The sequence below is a fragment of the Crocuta crocuta genome, unplaced genomic scaffold, assembly GCF_008692635.1.
Source record: "Crocuta crocuta isolate KB4526 unplaced genomic scaffold, BGI_CrCroc_1.0 scaffold242, whole genome shotgun sequence".
Taxonomy (NCBI): domain Eukaryota; kingdom Metazoa; phylum Chordata; class Mammalia; order Carnivora; family Hyaenidae; genus Crocuta; species Crocuta crocuta.
This window is the reverse complement of record NW_027528614.1, coordinates 192,430-207,398: the sequence shown is the minus strand read 5'-3', so window position 1 is coordinate 207,398 and position 14,969 is coordinate 192,430. Positions and strand designations below refer to the sequence as shown.

The 14,969-nt window shown below is 47.0% G+C and overlaps 2 protein-coding genes across 3 annotated transcripts in view; one reads left to right on the top strand and one right to left on the bottom strand.

Moving 5' to 3' along the window:
- TUBB (tubulin beta class I) overlaps positions 1-3,331 on the top strand; it is a 4,528-nt gene extending 1,197 nt beyond the window's left edge. The window contains exons 2-4 of the mRNA XM_077754955.1: positions 485-593; positions 854-964; positions 1,260-3,331. Of these exons, the coding sequence (XP_077611081.1) occupies positions 485-593; positions 854-964; positions 1,260-2,317 (1,278 nt within the window). The 3' untranslated portion in view covers positions 2,318-3,331. The remainder of the gene's footprint in view (positions 1-484; positions 594-853; positions 965-1,259) is intronic.
- A 1,341-nt stretch (positions 3,332-4,672) lies between these two features.
- FLOT1 (flotillin 1) lies at positions 4,673-14,969 on the bottom strand. 2 transcript variants are annotated; one of them, XM_077754957.1, is made up of 13 exons: positions 14,937-14,969; positions 14,508-14,564; positions 14,141-14,216; positions 13,968-14,058; positions 13,591-13,734; positions 13,335-13,454; positions 13,151-13,246; positions 12,774-12,926; positions 6,573-6,754; positions 6,358-6,403; positions 6,102-6,239; positions 5,687-5,851; positions 4,673-4,965 (listed from the first exon to the last, which is right to left on the bottom strand). In XM_077754957.1, exons 2-13 carry the CDS (start codon positions 14,548-14,550, stop codon positions 4,936-4,938), a joined length of 1,284 nt encoding a protein of 427 aa, XP_077611083.1. In that variant the 5' UTR covers positions 14,551-14,564; positions 14,937-14,969; the 3' UTR covers positions 4,673-4,935. The 2 variants fall into 2 exon arrangements, with proteins under 2 accessions (XP_077611083.1, XP_077611082.1); XM_077754956.1 differs by having other exon boundaries at positions 14,875-14,963.

The window sequence follows — 14,969 nt, the reverse complement described above, 5'->3', positions numbered from 1 at the left end:
GGCGCGCGGGGACAATGCGGCCCAGCCAGCCGGCTGGGGGCGCGCTAGCCAGAGTCGAGCCCCGCCTCTAGCGCGCGGAATTCACGCCACGCCCACCGCCTCCTTTGTCAGTGGTACAGCGGGCGCCTCAATCATGTGGAGAGAGGGTAGTCGACCGTGGCAGCAGCTCATTTCTCTACCCTGGGCTTTTGTACGAGTCGGGGAGGTGCGCTTGTCCAGTCTGTTCAGCCGCCTCCATCCGGCTCTTCACATTCCCCACAATTTCCTGCTATCGCCTGGCATCCTCCGCTGCATCTCGTCTCACATCCCAAGCAGTGAAACCTGCGGGTGCCTAGTGGAAGGGTGTGGCAGGCAGATGGAGGGAATACGGGCCCTAGAATCGGGCTCACCACCAGGGGTGTCTGGAATTAAAATGTCTGGATGGGGTGGGGCTCTAATTGGCTGGGAGCAGAGCTTTTGAGGTCTCCTTGCTTTTCTTTGGCAGTTCTGGGAGGTAATCAGTGATGAACATGGCATTGACCCCACTGGAACCTATCACGGTGATAGCGACCTGCAGCTGGACCGCATCTCCGTGTACTACAATGAAGCTACAGGTAAGGGCGGAAGTCCGGGAAGTTTGCATCTCCTCTCCTCTCCCCCTTCTCTGGGGTCTCTTTCCAGCCCTGGAGAACCCTTTTACCACTTTCGGAGGAGTCTCCTCTTTTTTTTTTTTTTTTAAGACCTTAACTTGACTTCCTCAGTGGGGCAAAAAATTGGCTCTGCTGCCCCCTGGTGGCAGCACTTGTACTTACAAGTTTGAACGAGCCCCAATTTATCTTGTCTGCCAATTTTTACTCTACTTTCTTCCATATAGGTGGCAAATATGTTCCTCGCGCTATCTTGGTGGATCTAGAACCAGGGACCATGGACTCTGTTCGCTCAGGTCCTTTTGGGCAGATATTCAGACCAGACAACTTTGTTTTTGGTGAGTTATACGCCTATTAGTAGATTATGTGCTGTTCAGTTTACTAGAATGAAGGAAACAGGATTAGGAGCTAATTGTTATACTGAAGAGCTTACCTGGGGCTGTGTTCTGAAATCTCTAATGCAGGGTGTTGGTGGTGACCACTCTAGGTTGTAAATAGTGGGGGAGGGATATATCAGAGGTGGGTGAGAAAGAAGGCACATTCATGGACATTATTCCAAAAGTTGAAGGTGGAAATTTGGCCCTTTATCTCTCACATTTTACTAACCAAGACTGCCTCCTGACCTCCTTCCAGGTCAGTCTGGGGCAGGCAACAACTGGGCCAAGGGCCACTACACAGAGGGGGCTGAGCTGGTTGACTCAGTCCTGGACGTGGTGCGGAAGGAGGCTGAGAGCTGTGACTGCCTGCAGGGCTTCCAGCTGACCCACTCACTCGGTGGGGGCACAGGCTCTGGAATGGGCACCTTGCTCATCAGCAAGATCCGAGAAGAATATCCCGACCGTATCATGAACACCTTCAGTGTGGTACCTTCACCCAAAGTGTCTGACACTGTGGTTGAGCCCTACAATGCCACCCTCTCCGTCCATCAGTTGGTAGAGAACACTGATGAGACCTACTGCATTGACAACGAGGCCCTTTATGACATCTGCTTCCGCACTCTCAAGCTGACCACGCCAACCTACGGTGACCTCAACCACCTTGTCTCAGCCACCATGAGCGGTGTCACCACCTGCCTCCGCTTTCCTGGTCAGCTCAATGCGGACCTCCGCAAGCTGGCAGTTAACATGGTACCCTTCCCACGTCTCCACTTCTTCATGCCTGGCTTTGCACCTCTGACCAGCCGTGGAAGCCAGCAGTATCGGGCCCTTACTGTGCCTGAACTCACCCAGCAGGTCTTCGATGCCAAGAACATGATGGCTGCCTGTGACCCCCGCCATGGCCGTTACCTCACTGTGGCTGCTGTTTTCCGTGGGCGGATGTCCATGAAGGAGGTAGATGAACAGATGCTCAACGTGCAGAACAAGAATAGCAGCTACTTTGTGGAATGGATCCCCAACAATGTCAAGACGGCTGTCTGTGACATCCCACCCCGTGGCCTCAAGATGGCAGTCACCTTCATTGGAAATAGCACGGCCATCCAGGAGCTCTTCAAGCGCATCTCAGAGCAATTCACAGCCATGTTCCGGCGCAAGGCCTTCCTCCACTGGTACACAGGTGAGGGCATGGACGAGATGGAGTTCACTGAAGCTGAGAGCAACATGAACGACCTTGTCTCTGAGTACCAGCAGTACCAGGATGCCACCGCAGAAGAAGAAGAGGATTTTGGCGAGGAGGCCGAAGAGGAGGCCTAAGGCAGAGAGCACCATCACCTCAGCCTTTTCTGTTCCCTCAGCCTCTTCCTCAACTGCCCCTGTCCTCTCCCTCAGAATTTGCATTTTCTGCCTCTTTTTTTTTTTTTTTCCTTTTTTGGAGGGGGTTCCTAGAACAGTGCCTGGCACATAATAGGCGCTCAATAAATATTACTTGTTTGTTGAATGTCTCCTCTCTTCCACTTTGGGAAAACCTAGATTTCTGCTAATCCAGTATTCCCTTTAGGTGTCCACTTTTCTCATCTGTCCAGTTGATATTTCCTTTTAAGATAATTCTCCAAGAAGCTGGATTTCATCACATCCCATTTAGAACCATGTGCCAAAAATCCAGTAGATGGCCACCATCCTGAGCCCATGTGGTAGCCCAAGGGAAAGGAAACCAACCCACCTCATAGCAAGTAGAGGTAGAGGTACCTAGAAGGAAAGGGTAGGGCTTTATGTTCCAGAGCAGTTTTGGAGAAAGATGTGCAGGCTATTGAAGTTCTGATTTCCCGAAATTTCCCTTTTCTCAGCTTAAGGAAAGGTTAATAGTATTATCTCCATTATTTTAATAGTCTCCTTCCAACCTGTCTTGTTTTCTTTGTAGGGGTCTGCACTGTTGAGTGGGATCCTTCCCTCTTCTACGTAACAACTTTCACATGTTGGATTCCTTTCCCCGTGGTTGGAGAAGGAAACCAAAAGGGGGAAAGGGACTAGTTTTGGTCCCTAAAGCCTCCGGGAAGACCCTCTCCATCCCCATTTTTTCTTAAAAACCCAGCCCTGCCATGTATAAGTTGTGTATTGCCAACTAAACATTCATTTTTTTGAGTCATTCCTCCAGAGAAGGGGCAAGGAAAACCCTCCATCTTTTGGCAACATCTCATCTCTTCTTTTTGCTATTCGCTTTATCCTCCTGTCCTATACTTCAAATTTCTATTTTGTGTTGAACTTGCTTTTTTTCATATTGAAAAGATTACATTGCCCCAGGAGCCAAAAATAAATGAAAATTGAAAAGAAGTTGTGAGATGTGTGCTCATTTAGGGGAAGCTTGCCAGTGGACACATGAAGCTCAAGTTCAGTTACACATATACTCTTTCCATAAACTGATAAGAATATCCTTATACTTGGGGCGCCTGGGCGGCTTAGTCGGTTAAGCGTCCAACTTTCGCTTAGGTCATGATCTCGCGGTTCATGGGTTCGAGCCCCGCGTCGGGCTCTGTGCTGACTGCTGGCTCAGAGCCTGGAGCCTGTTTCACAGGCTGTGACTCCCTCTCTCTCTGACCCTCCCCTGCTCACGCTGTCTCTCTCTCTCCTAGAAATAAATAAAAAACATTAAAAATAAGTAAGTATTCTAATTAAAAAAAAAAAATAGACTTAATTGACCTTTATTTCTTGACCCTGTTACCCAAACCACCCCAACACCGTCATTACCAGTCTCAAAATTACTAGGATAGGCAAAGGCTCATATGCAGGACCTATGGATAGAAATGGGAACCAAGATGAATGTTAAAGAGTGTAACTGGTTCCCAGATCAGTGGGCATCAACATCCTCTTAAAGGATGTTGCAGATTCTCAGGCCTACTGGGATGTACTGAACCAGAAACCAGTTGACTACAGCAATCTGTTTTAACTATAGTCTGGGAGAATCTCATGAAGAGTTGGAAGCTATTACTGTACCACTTCCAAAGTGTAGCATATCCAAGGTTCATTTGGGTTATGGCTGTGTCCCGTTTTCTGTTACCCTTTGGCATTTTTTCAGTTAACGAAAGGATAACAAGGTATGCCACATCATGGTCTACACTGACACACCTAATACCTACTCCATGCTTCTAACTGCACAAAATAGGTCTCAGAGCTACCTTGGAAATTTTAAGTCCACATAATTTTCCTTGGCCCTACTCCGTAATTCTGGGGACTAGTGCAATTCTCCCCATTCCTTCATTTCAGCATGTTTTTATGCCTGTAGCCCAACTTTTGCAGGAAAGAAAAATTTGTGCAACTTTAGCAGTATACAAGTAACTTGCTCTCTCCCATTCTAAGAAGTCTAAAAAACCTTTTTTTTTTTTTTGTAATGGGTTTTTTATTTATTTTTGAGAGACACAGCATGACCAGGGAAGGGAGAGAGGGAGACAATGAATCCGAAGCAGGCTCCAAGCTGTCAACACAGTACCCAATGCAGGGCTTGAACCCACAAGCTGCAAGATCATGACCTGAGCCAAAGTCAGATCCTTAACTGACTGAGCCACCCAGGCACTCCAGTATTAATACTTTAACAGCAGTTGATTTGATAGTTGAGAACCTCCAGGCCATCCCTCAGTTTGGGTCTGGAAAATTCTAGAGAATAGGCTCACAGTCTAATTAGGAAGTTAAATAAGTTGGGTGAGTAGGATAATCAGAAGACTGGCAAAGAAACCCTGGGGGACTGACACTTTTGGCAGTGTAGGGTTGGGAAGGGGAGCAACCCTTCCCTTCCATGGCAAGGCACAGGCTATTTGGCAAGGAGATGAGAGGTGGGACCCCAATTTCAAAGGACATGCTCAGGGAAGCCGGCTGTACGTGCAGTATGGAGACCATTCTGGTAACTTGAGCCATAAGGCTAGGCATCAGCGAAGGTTGACAGCTCAAGCTGTTCGCAAAGGCTTGTGGTTAACCTGGCAAAAAGACAATGGTGATGACACTTGGGAACCAGGTACCCTATTCTCCCAGCTCCCCATTTGGATGAAGGCTGTAGGGAGGACATACATTTCCAGGAGTCTTCTAAAAGTGTTTTTCTGACACACACACACACACACACACACACACACACACACACACACACAATCCCCTTAGCAATTCAACAGAGTAGATACTATTATTAACATGATTTTAAGGTGAGGAAAATGGTACAGGGAAGTAGAGAACTTGTCTAAGATCACACCAGGCACTGGAGCCAGGATTCACACCAGAACAGTCTGGTTCCAGAGCCTTTCTGACCTCACTATAAAATAAACGCCAAGAAAAGCTGTAATAATGGCTTGGGATTAACTGTCAACAGGCTGCAACTAGTTCCTTGTGCTAGTGGGGCCACCACAAAGCTCTGGAAGACAGGCAGCCTGCATTTGTAGCCTAGCTTCAGGGGTTAAGTTCCTTAACATACTCAAAGTTGTTTCTTTATTTCATAAAATAATTGTGATATATTATACCCAAGGGATACTTTGATTTTAAAAAACAAACCATTTGTGTAGAAGCTTAGCAGTGTGTCTGGCACATAGAAAGCAAAAATGTCAATGGCCCCCAAGCCGCCTTAGTGATGGTCCCACTAGTAGGAACTGCATCACATGCCCCAGAAACTCAGAAATTCTGTTCCACAGCCCCCACCCTAGAGACCCTCACCTGGGAGATGCTGACGCCTGTGAGTCTCTCCACGCTTTCTGGTAAGCGGCTCAGTATGTCCAGTACTTCCCCGGTCACTTTGGCAGCTCCCATGGCCCCACCTCCACTGGACACCAGTGTGATCTTTTTGGCAGAGGTCAAGGGACCACTGATCTCCTCTGCTACCTGGTAGGTGAGATGCCCACTCAGCACCTTTGGTCTGACCACACTCCTTCCTAAAACGCCTTACCCTGGGCTTCAAGATCCTTGATCTGCTTCACTTTGTAAAGATCATCCTTCCTCACCTTGGTTGCGGGCTGGTAATTCCCACCCCTAATTTACCCCTAGCCTGGTTCTCCCCAAGTTCTCGCCCCTCACTCCCCCCCACCGTACATTCCCTGGTTCTGTTCCTCTGCTAGTGCCCACACCTCCAGACCTGGGGCAGCTTCTCCAGCAGCATGTCCAGCTGAGCAGCCTCCTGGTACAGCTGGAATGCTTCTGCCTTCTTGGCCATCTGCTCTGCTTCTGCCCGGGCTCGAGCCCCTATGGCAAAGGCCTCAGCCTCCCCACGCATCTGAAAAGGGTACAGGAAAGTTGTAGTACTGATAGCTGTAGTTAAGGATAAGAAACCCCAGCCCAAAGAGCAACCCCCACAGCCTCCACAAACCAGCAAGAGCCCCCTCTTAACTCACCCTCACAGATTCAGCTTCTGCCTCAGCCTGCATAATAAGCTGGGACCTGGGTACAGAAGGGAAGTGGAGGGAGGGGCTGAGGAGGGGCAAAAGGCAGACCCCACTGAAGAGACAGAGGCTCCTGGAACCCGAGTTCCATAGAACTCAGCTCTTTATCTGGGGGCTTTACCCACATGGTAAAGGATCCAGGACCGGGCTTGGGAGTGGGTATTTACTTCTCTGCCTCAGCTAGGCGCTCTAGCTTGTAGCGCTCAGCTTCCGCGGGCTTCCGAACTCGGGCCTCCAGCTCCTTCTCTCGGCGGGCGATCTCCTGTTCCTGCACTGCCACCTGCTGGGCCCGCTCCACCACTTGCACCTGTACCCGCTGCTCCTCGATCTGCTGCTTAGTCTTGGCCACCTGGGTAGGAGTGACGCTCAACATCAGGGCTAAAGGGCAAGCTCCCAGGAACCATAGAGACAAGCCAAAGCTCAAGGGTGAGTGAGATATAAACAGAATAGGTACGTGAAGTTAGTCCTTGGTGAGTTCAGCCAGCTTGGCGAAGTCCATTTCCCATATGGATCCCAGTCACAGCCTGGAGGATGGACTGATCCTCCTCAGAGGCAATATCAAGGGTTGGGCATTTTCTAGGCAGCCTCAGCATCAAGAGCTGAGTAGGGCTGGGATCTAGTCCCTGTTCTCCCTCGGCCAGGCTAAGTGTCCCTCTGCTGAGATCCCATATTAGTCTCTTTCTCCACAACATCTATCTCTAGAGTATGAGCACCAGGAGGGCTCTGGTGCATGGTGGTCATTTTCGACCTTTAGGCTCATTCAAATCCATCTACCTCTCTCTATCTGTACTGCTGTAAACTTCCTGCAAGCCACCCTCAATTCTAGCCCTACCGGTCGTATAAATCTTACTAATTTTTATTTTTCATATACGGTACAAATTCAAAAGAAAAGAATGAATAATGATAAGCAAGGCTTCCATCCACTTATTTCCTCAAACCACCTTGTTCCTTTCCCCAGAAGCAACCACTGTGACCAACTTCTTGTGTATTCTTCTTCCATGGACAAAGCATCTACAAGAATGTGTACATACAGACTTCTTCTTATTTGGGCATATTTCATTTTCTTATTCTTTATAGAGTACAGACATCAGAAGGCTCTTGCCAAAATTTTAGAAGAGAGGTACCAGAGAGAGACATGCTTCTTTATTATCCCACTGCTTGGCTCAGCCATGTACCATCATCCCTGTGGGTCTTACCAATACCAGAGATGATGCTCCTGCCTTTAATACAGCCATCTGTTCACTCCACAGAAGAGTGCTTCTGGATATGCTCCCCCATGACCCCCGCTGCTGTCTTTGACCCTATAATTCCAAACTGGACCAGTCGCTCTCTGCCCCACTGTGCAGGATCTCTCTGTGTTGGAGTCCCTCCTGCGCCCTTTAAGCCCACCTTTTGATGAAATAACCCCCAGCAGCTTCCTCAAAAGAGTACGTGAGCAATAAATTTTTTGAGATCTTGCATTTCTGAGATTTTTTTTCCTACCTTTCTATTTGAATGACAGTTAGGTTGAGTACAGGTTACTCTGTTAGAATTCATTTTCCCAAATTAAATAAACTTCAAAAAACGGTGGGGTGGGAGCACCTGGGTGACTCAGTCATTTAAGCATCTGACTCTTGATTTTGGCTCAGCTCATGATCTTGTGGCTCGTGGGTTTGAGCCCCACATTGTGTCAGCTCAGCCTACTTGGGATTCTCTCTTTCTCTGCCCCTCCCTCACTTGTGCTCTCTCGCTCTCAAAATAAATAAACTTTAGAATTAATTTTTCATCAAAATTTTGAAAGCATTTCTCCATGGTCTTCTAGTTTCTTGAGAAATCTGAAGTCATTTTGATGCCTGAACCTTTGAGATCTGTTCTTTCTCTGTGGAAGCTTTTAGATCCTTTCTTTGTTCTCCATGTTCTGAAATTTCAGTGTAGTTGTTTTTCATTAATTGTATTACATACTTGGGAGAGGGTTTCAATCTAGAAAGTCATACCTTTCACAATAAACATTTAAAAATGTTCCCACTGGAGATTTTCCTCCCAGTTTCTTTGTTCTGTTGATTTATTATATTAATAAATCTACAGATTAAGATTAATATATTAAAATTAGAATAAATCATTAGAATTAGAATAAATCCATTGATTAGAATTTCTTTCCTTTTTTATTCCTGTTTTATTTATTTTTGAGAGAGAGAGAGAGAGACAGCATGAGCAGGGGAGGGTCAGAGAGAGGGAGACACAGAATCTGAAGACAGGCTCCAGGCTCTGAGCTGTCAGCACAGAGCCCGACGTGGGACTCGAACCCATGAATCATGAGATCATGACCTGAGCCGAAGCTGGACGCTCGACCAACTGAGCCACCCAGGTGCCCCGATTAGAATTTCTTTCAATGTAATTTCCCCCCTCATATCTGCCATCTTATTAATTTCTAGGAGCTCTTTAAATTTGTTTAAATTATTATTATTTTGTTTGTTTATTTTTGAGAGAGCAAGCAAGCAAGTACACAGGTGGGGTAAGGGCAGATAGAGAGGGAGACACAGAATCCAAAGCAGGCTCCAGGTTCAGTGCTATCTGCACAGAGCCTGACGCGGGGCTAGAACCCACAAACCATGAGATCTTGATCTGAACTGAAGTCAGACACTCAAGCAACTGAACCACTCAGGTGTCCCTAGGAGCTCTTTATGTTTATTTATATTGTTTGTGAGAGAACATAAGTGGGGGAGGGGCAGAGAGAAGGGGAGACTGAGAATCCCAAGCAGGCTCCACACTGTCAGAGCAGAGCCAGACACAGGGCTCAAGGGCTCAATCTCAGGAACTGTGAGATCATGACTTGAGCCAAAATTAAGAGTCCGACATTTGACTGAGCCACCCAGGCACCCCTAAGAGCTCTTTTTTTGTTGTTTTCTGTTCTATGTCCTCATTTTCTGGATGTGAATTTTTCTCTTATCTCACTGGGGGTATTACAAATTTTTTTAAAAGCTTTCTTCTCCCTACGTATATATATATATCCTTCAAATCGCTTTGCTGTTTCTGGTTTTGGTCTCAGTCTTCCACGTTGCAGTATTCTCTCATATATCAGGTAATCAATCCTTGGCTGTCTGCTCACAGCGAAGGAGGTTTAAAACAGTGGAAGGAAACTGTGGGCATATGGATAAACCTTGTTGACTTTGAGCTTTACTCTAGGGTGATCTGGGCAGGTCACCTACAGAGGAACCTCTGATTCAGAATCTTTAAGCCTTTCCCTTTGATTAGTCATGTTCTCACTGTCTTCTGATGTCTTCTTTGGAAGATGGAGGGTCTGGGGGGCAAATGGGGTAAGGGAGTTGGGGGGGCTGTCAACATTTAGTATTCAATTGATAAAGTACCAGGCCCTCACCTGTGCCTAGCTGGCCCATATCACATCCTCCGGTTTACTCTTGTCAGATAATAAACTTCCCGATGTCTACTAGGGCAGAGAAAGGCCCATGACCCAGGCACAGGGAGCCAGAGAGGAGCTCTAAGAAGTTACTTTTTACCTGTTTCTCCTCATTTCAACAGTCCTATCACAACTCAAGAGGCATCTGCTGCTGCTATCCCCTGAGCCTCAGCTGATTACATTGTTTTCTCCCTGCAGCTCTGGGCTCAGCTGTCTCAGATTGGCTTAGTCAATTACGATGGCTTTCTCGCTTCCAAGATGATATTATGCTTTCTGTTCCTTCTGATTCTACTCTCTTCATCTGTTTTCGTCTTCTCCTTCTTTTCAAAAATCATTCTATATGGTTTTAGTGAGGTTTTAGAGTGAGTGCAATTAACTACATTTATTCAATCCATCATCTTTGAAAAAGCTTCCAACTTAAATTCCTGCTTCCTCTTGTCTCCTGACAATCAATTCTCCACATAGCAGCCAGACTAATCCTTGTGAAAATGTAAATTAGACCATGGCACCACCCTGCTTAAAGTTCTCTAATAGTATGAGGCACCTGGGTGCCCCATACTTGGACTCTTGGTTTCTGCTCAGTTCGTGATCTCAAGCTTCGTGGGGTTGAGCCCTGCACTGGGCACCGCACTGGAAGTGTGGAGCCTACTTGGGATTCTCTCTCGCTCTGTTTCTACCCTGCTCTTGTGTGTGCAGTCTTTCTCAAAATAAATATAACTTAAAAAAAGTTCTCCAGTAGCATTCCACTGGGCTTTGCATTATAAGTCTCCATGACCTGACCATACCTTCCTTGCCATCTCACTCACTGCATACCAGCCACATCAGATCAGAACCCTTTTTGTTCCTGGGATACACCAAGCTTTCCTACCTCAGGGCCTTTGCACATGACAGTCCTCTGCCTAGCCACTTATGGCTATTTATATTTAAATTAATTAAAATTAAATAAAATTTAAAATTCTGTTCCTCACATTTCACTAGCCATAGTTTCACAAGCCACATTTCAAGCACTCAACATCACAGCACAGATTTACAGCACTTCCATCATCATAGAAAGTTCTATTTGAACAGCACTGGCCTAGAATGCTCTTGGTCCATGACTCTTTACAATGCTGGCTCCTTCTCATCTTCAGGTTTCATCTCATAAATCACTTCCTTACTGAAGCTTTCTTGGATCACCCCAACCTAATATAGTACCTCTCTACTGTTTTTTGCATCACTCTGTATATTTCTTTCATAGCACTTAAACAAGATAATTAGAACCATGAAAATTATGTACTTGCTTATTAGCTGTTTCCTGTGTTATAATGTAAGCTCCACGAAGGCAGGAATCTTTTCTGCCTCATTCATATTTATATCTTCACCTCCAAAACAATGTCTGGCACATAGCAGGCACTGAATACATATTTGTTGAATGAATCCTTATTTCATGAGCACCTAGCACAAAGTCTGGCACAAAATAAAGAAACGATAAAAGCTGGAACAGAGCCGAAACCAGCCCAATCCTTTGATCCACAGGGAAGGAAAGCCATATTTAGAAGGTTGGAGACCACTCAAGCTAATGGTTTCCACAATGTTAATGCTTCTCAAACTCCAGTGTGTACCTGAATCCCTAGGGATTTTGTTAAAATGCAGGCTTTGAGAGCACCTGGCTGGTTCAGTTGGTAGAGCATGCAACTCTTGATCTCAGGGTCGTGCATTCAAGTCCCACACTGGGTGCGCAGCCTACTTTAAAAAAAAAAAAAAATGCAGACTCTGATCCAGTCAGTAGGATCTTCGTTAGGCTTTCAGCCTGTACCAACTCTTGGGAAAACTGAATTTCATAATATTTTTATGAAATAAAAGACCTTTGGGTAAAGGTCTCAAAGTATAGTTTATTCTCATTATTTGTGGTAGATCTGTTCTATAGAGTAGTCATGAATACTGAATTAGCAAATACTTATTTTGCTGTTAGGAAAAATATATGTTTAGGTTCCTGTGAGCCCCTGGTCACAGTATTTTCATCAACAGATTAGTATATGTCCTTGTTTTACATGTGTTTCTGTTTAAAGATACCTTATGTAATATACATGGTTAATTCATTAATAACGAACTCACAGCCAAAAGCACTATAACTCATGTCTAAAAGAAGCTTATCTAACACATGTATTTTCTCTATAGAGATCACAGCCTCCTTGCACTTAAGAACACTTAGCACTTTAGCAGTAGGCTTGGGGGCCATTTTTAAACAGCAAAATCACCAATAGAGAGTACAAAAATGCAAAAAATGTGGCAGTAAACATACTGTGAAAACAACACTCTTTACATTATGAGAGCTGAAATGGGAAGGCAGAACATCTTGTTCAACCTCCACTGCACATCGGGCAACTCAAATTTTTCACTGCTCTGTGCATGTGTGTAAATGACCACAAAGGTGCCACAAGTACTGCTTCTGGGGTTACCAATAAATTTTTGAGTAGGCAAATTCTAAATACAGAATCTGCAAACAACGAGGACTGATCACGTCTCCTTGCAATATCAACGACTAACCATATCTCACTTCACAGAATTCAAAGCTCATATCCATGAGTTTTTCTCCCTCATGCCCTTCTTGGATTACCAGGGCTGCTGTGAACCCATGGAAAATCAGAAAAAGGTGCCTCTTCCCCTGGGTGGATGCAGAACCATTGACCCATGGCAGAATGCACAGTATGGTGAGCAGAGCATGGACTGGATTCTAGCTCTGCTTCACCCCTTCACCCAGGTGCCCTTGCACATGGGACAGTCTGCCCAAACATATAACCAGTTCTACTGACCATATCCCTTCTTGGCCTTTATTTTACTTTTCAGCTGAAATGGTTAGGTTTTTCAAATCTTCCTCTTATGGAGGAGTTGGGTCTGAAATGGATAGTAAAGGGATCAGAGTTAGAATCTGAGAAAGTATGGAAGCCTGAGATGGGAGGGCTTGAGAGGAATTGCTCAGTGTGGTAGCTCTGACCTGAAGCTGATAGGCCAGGTCAGCCTGTGCTCGGCGGGTGTTGACCTCGATGTCATATGCGGCCTTCTTTAGCTCATAGTCTCTCTGCGCTTTGGCCATTTCGATCTCACTCAGGTACTGAGCAGATACCTTTTCCTGCTTGGCTTTGGCCTCCTGTCCACACAAAGATCGGGGAGAAAGTCAGAGTAGGGAGAGGAAGGCCCTAGGGGGAAAGCCTGCTCTTCACTAGGCTCCCCTGAACATGGCCTCATCTATTTCCTCTGTCAACCCAGCTCTACCAGCCCTCACTCAGTTGTGCTCCTTCCATCCCCTCTCCCACTGCATGTCCAACAAATCCATGGTGACAAAGTGACCCCCCCCAGTGGGCTCTATCTCACCCGGATCCCAGCATCTCTTTTGGCTTCTGCTTCCCCAATTCGAGCATCTTTTTGGACTTGAGCTGTTCGAGCCTTCCCTAAGGAGTGCAAATAATCCTGTGGGAGAGAAGCAGAAATCAGAATCCTTGGGAAGGTTTAAGAGATGGAAGCAGGGACCTGGAGAAGATAAGCCACTTAGGTATACCTGATCATCATGAATGTCCTTCAGGGTGTAGCTAACCACACTGATGCCCATGTTGACCAGGTCTGAAGAGGCCACTTTGAAAACTTGCTCTGAAAATTTCTGTCTGTCCTTATAGATTTCCTAGGGTAATAGAATGGTAAGAAGGTGGAATTTAAGCTCTCAGTCCTCTGACTACTGTCTCCCACAGACTAGCTTGGTCCTTGGGCCCGACTCACTCTGACATGGCTTCCAGATCTTTCCCTGCCCTCAAGCCCACCTCCACAGTCATGTGGGCCATGATAGCCCTCTGGTGGCCCTCCAGAGTCTCCAGTGCAATGTGGGCAATCTCAGCCTCTGTCTTCCCCAGGAACATCTGGCAGGCAGCTGCCAACATCTCCTTGTTCTGCCCCTGGATTTTCACCTGTAGCCAGAGTAGGGATAGAGTGAGTGTGGTGAAGGTCTCATGAAGCCAGGTAGGAAGCAGGAAAAGAATGAGTCAAGTGGCTTGGGAATCCTTGGAGAAGGTGAGACTTAGCAGAGACATTTCTCTGCAGCCAGGGGAAGGGAAGACCATGGTCAGAAGATTCTTAATATCTGGGGACAAAGAAGGTGATGAAGGAATGGACATCACGGGAAAGGCTCTAAAAGCCTCACCTGGGCAATGCCAGTGACTGAGATGGGGACCCCATGGCGAGTATAAACCTTTTCACTCTTGACATTGAGGGTCAGTGTGTTGAGAGAGATCCTATGGGAAAAAGGAGTGGACAGTGAGAAAAAAAGGAAAGAGAAAACTGGGATTCCCCTTCCCTGGTTCTCTTTCTACATACCTCTGGATTTGCTGGATGCAGGGCAGGACAAAAACACGCCCTCCAGCTACCATGACTGGGGGGCTTCGGCAGAAACCTGCAAGGTGAGGGGGCAGTAAGCTGCAGTAGCGGGGATAGGGCTAGAATATGGAAGACTGAAAAACGGGTTGGGGGGATAATCCCCACGAGGATATTTGGGAGCAGGAGGGGAGACAGTGTGGGCCTCAAAAGGGTAGAGGCTGGGAATCACAAGTGGCTGGTTTGCAACCATGGGGGATGGGATGGACAGAAGGCTTGGCGCTGGGGAGCTGGTAGGGAGAAGGGTAAAGGGCAGAGGCCAGACGGCAAGAATCTGGGGGGCACTGGCTGAGAAAAGAACATTACTTACCGGAGACCACCATGGCCTCATTTGGGCCACAGGTGAAAAACATGGCTCAGGTTACAGCTGGAGGAAAGGGAGAGAGACTTTGCGGGCGGGGTCCACAGAAGTGAATACTCTGTTTCCAAGGCCCAGTCCCTTCCACACCCATTGCTCCGGGAAGGCATTTTCCTGTGCAGTCCCACAGATCCCCAGCGGCTCTCTCCCACTCCGGCTTATAGCCACTCCCTGGCCCCCGGACCCCTCCATGTCCGGCCATCAGTGAGGACAGTTTCCCGCTCATCTGATAATGCTCTCCGGCGCCTAGCGGCCCCCAGACCTTAAGCCAGCCCCCCTGCTCCTCCGCAGCCCGACTACATCTCCCTTCCCCACCCACCTTCCCTCACGCTGGCAGCGGCGGGGCTGGAGTCTCGGGAAGGGCAGGGGCGTTCAACGGACCTGGGAGCTGAGCAGCGGACCCGACGCNAAGCC

Excerpts from the sequence above, each read along its gene's own strand:
- FLOT1 (XM_077754957.1), bottom strand. The coding sequence starts at position 14,550 with ATGTTTTTCACCTGTGGCCCAAATGAGGCCATGGTGGTCTCCG. Across the intron at positions 14,217-14,507 it reads TGAGGCCATGGTGGTCTCCG|GTTTCTGCCGAAGCCCCCCA; the intron begins GTAAGTAATGTT and ends CTCACCTTGCAG. Across the intron at positions 12,927-13,150 it reads AAAGAGATGCTGGGATCCGG|GAGGCCAAAGCCAAGCAGGA; the intron begins GTGAGATAGAGC and ends TTGTGTGGACAG.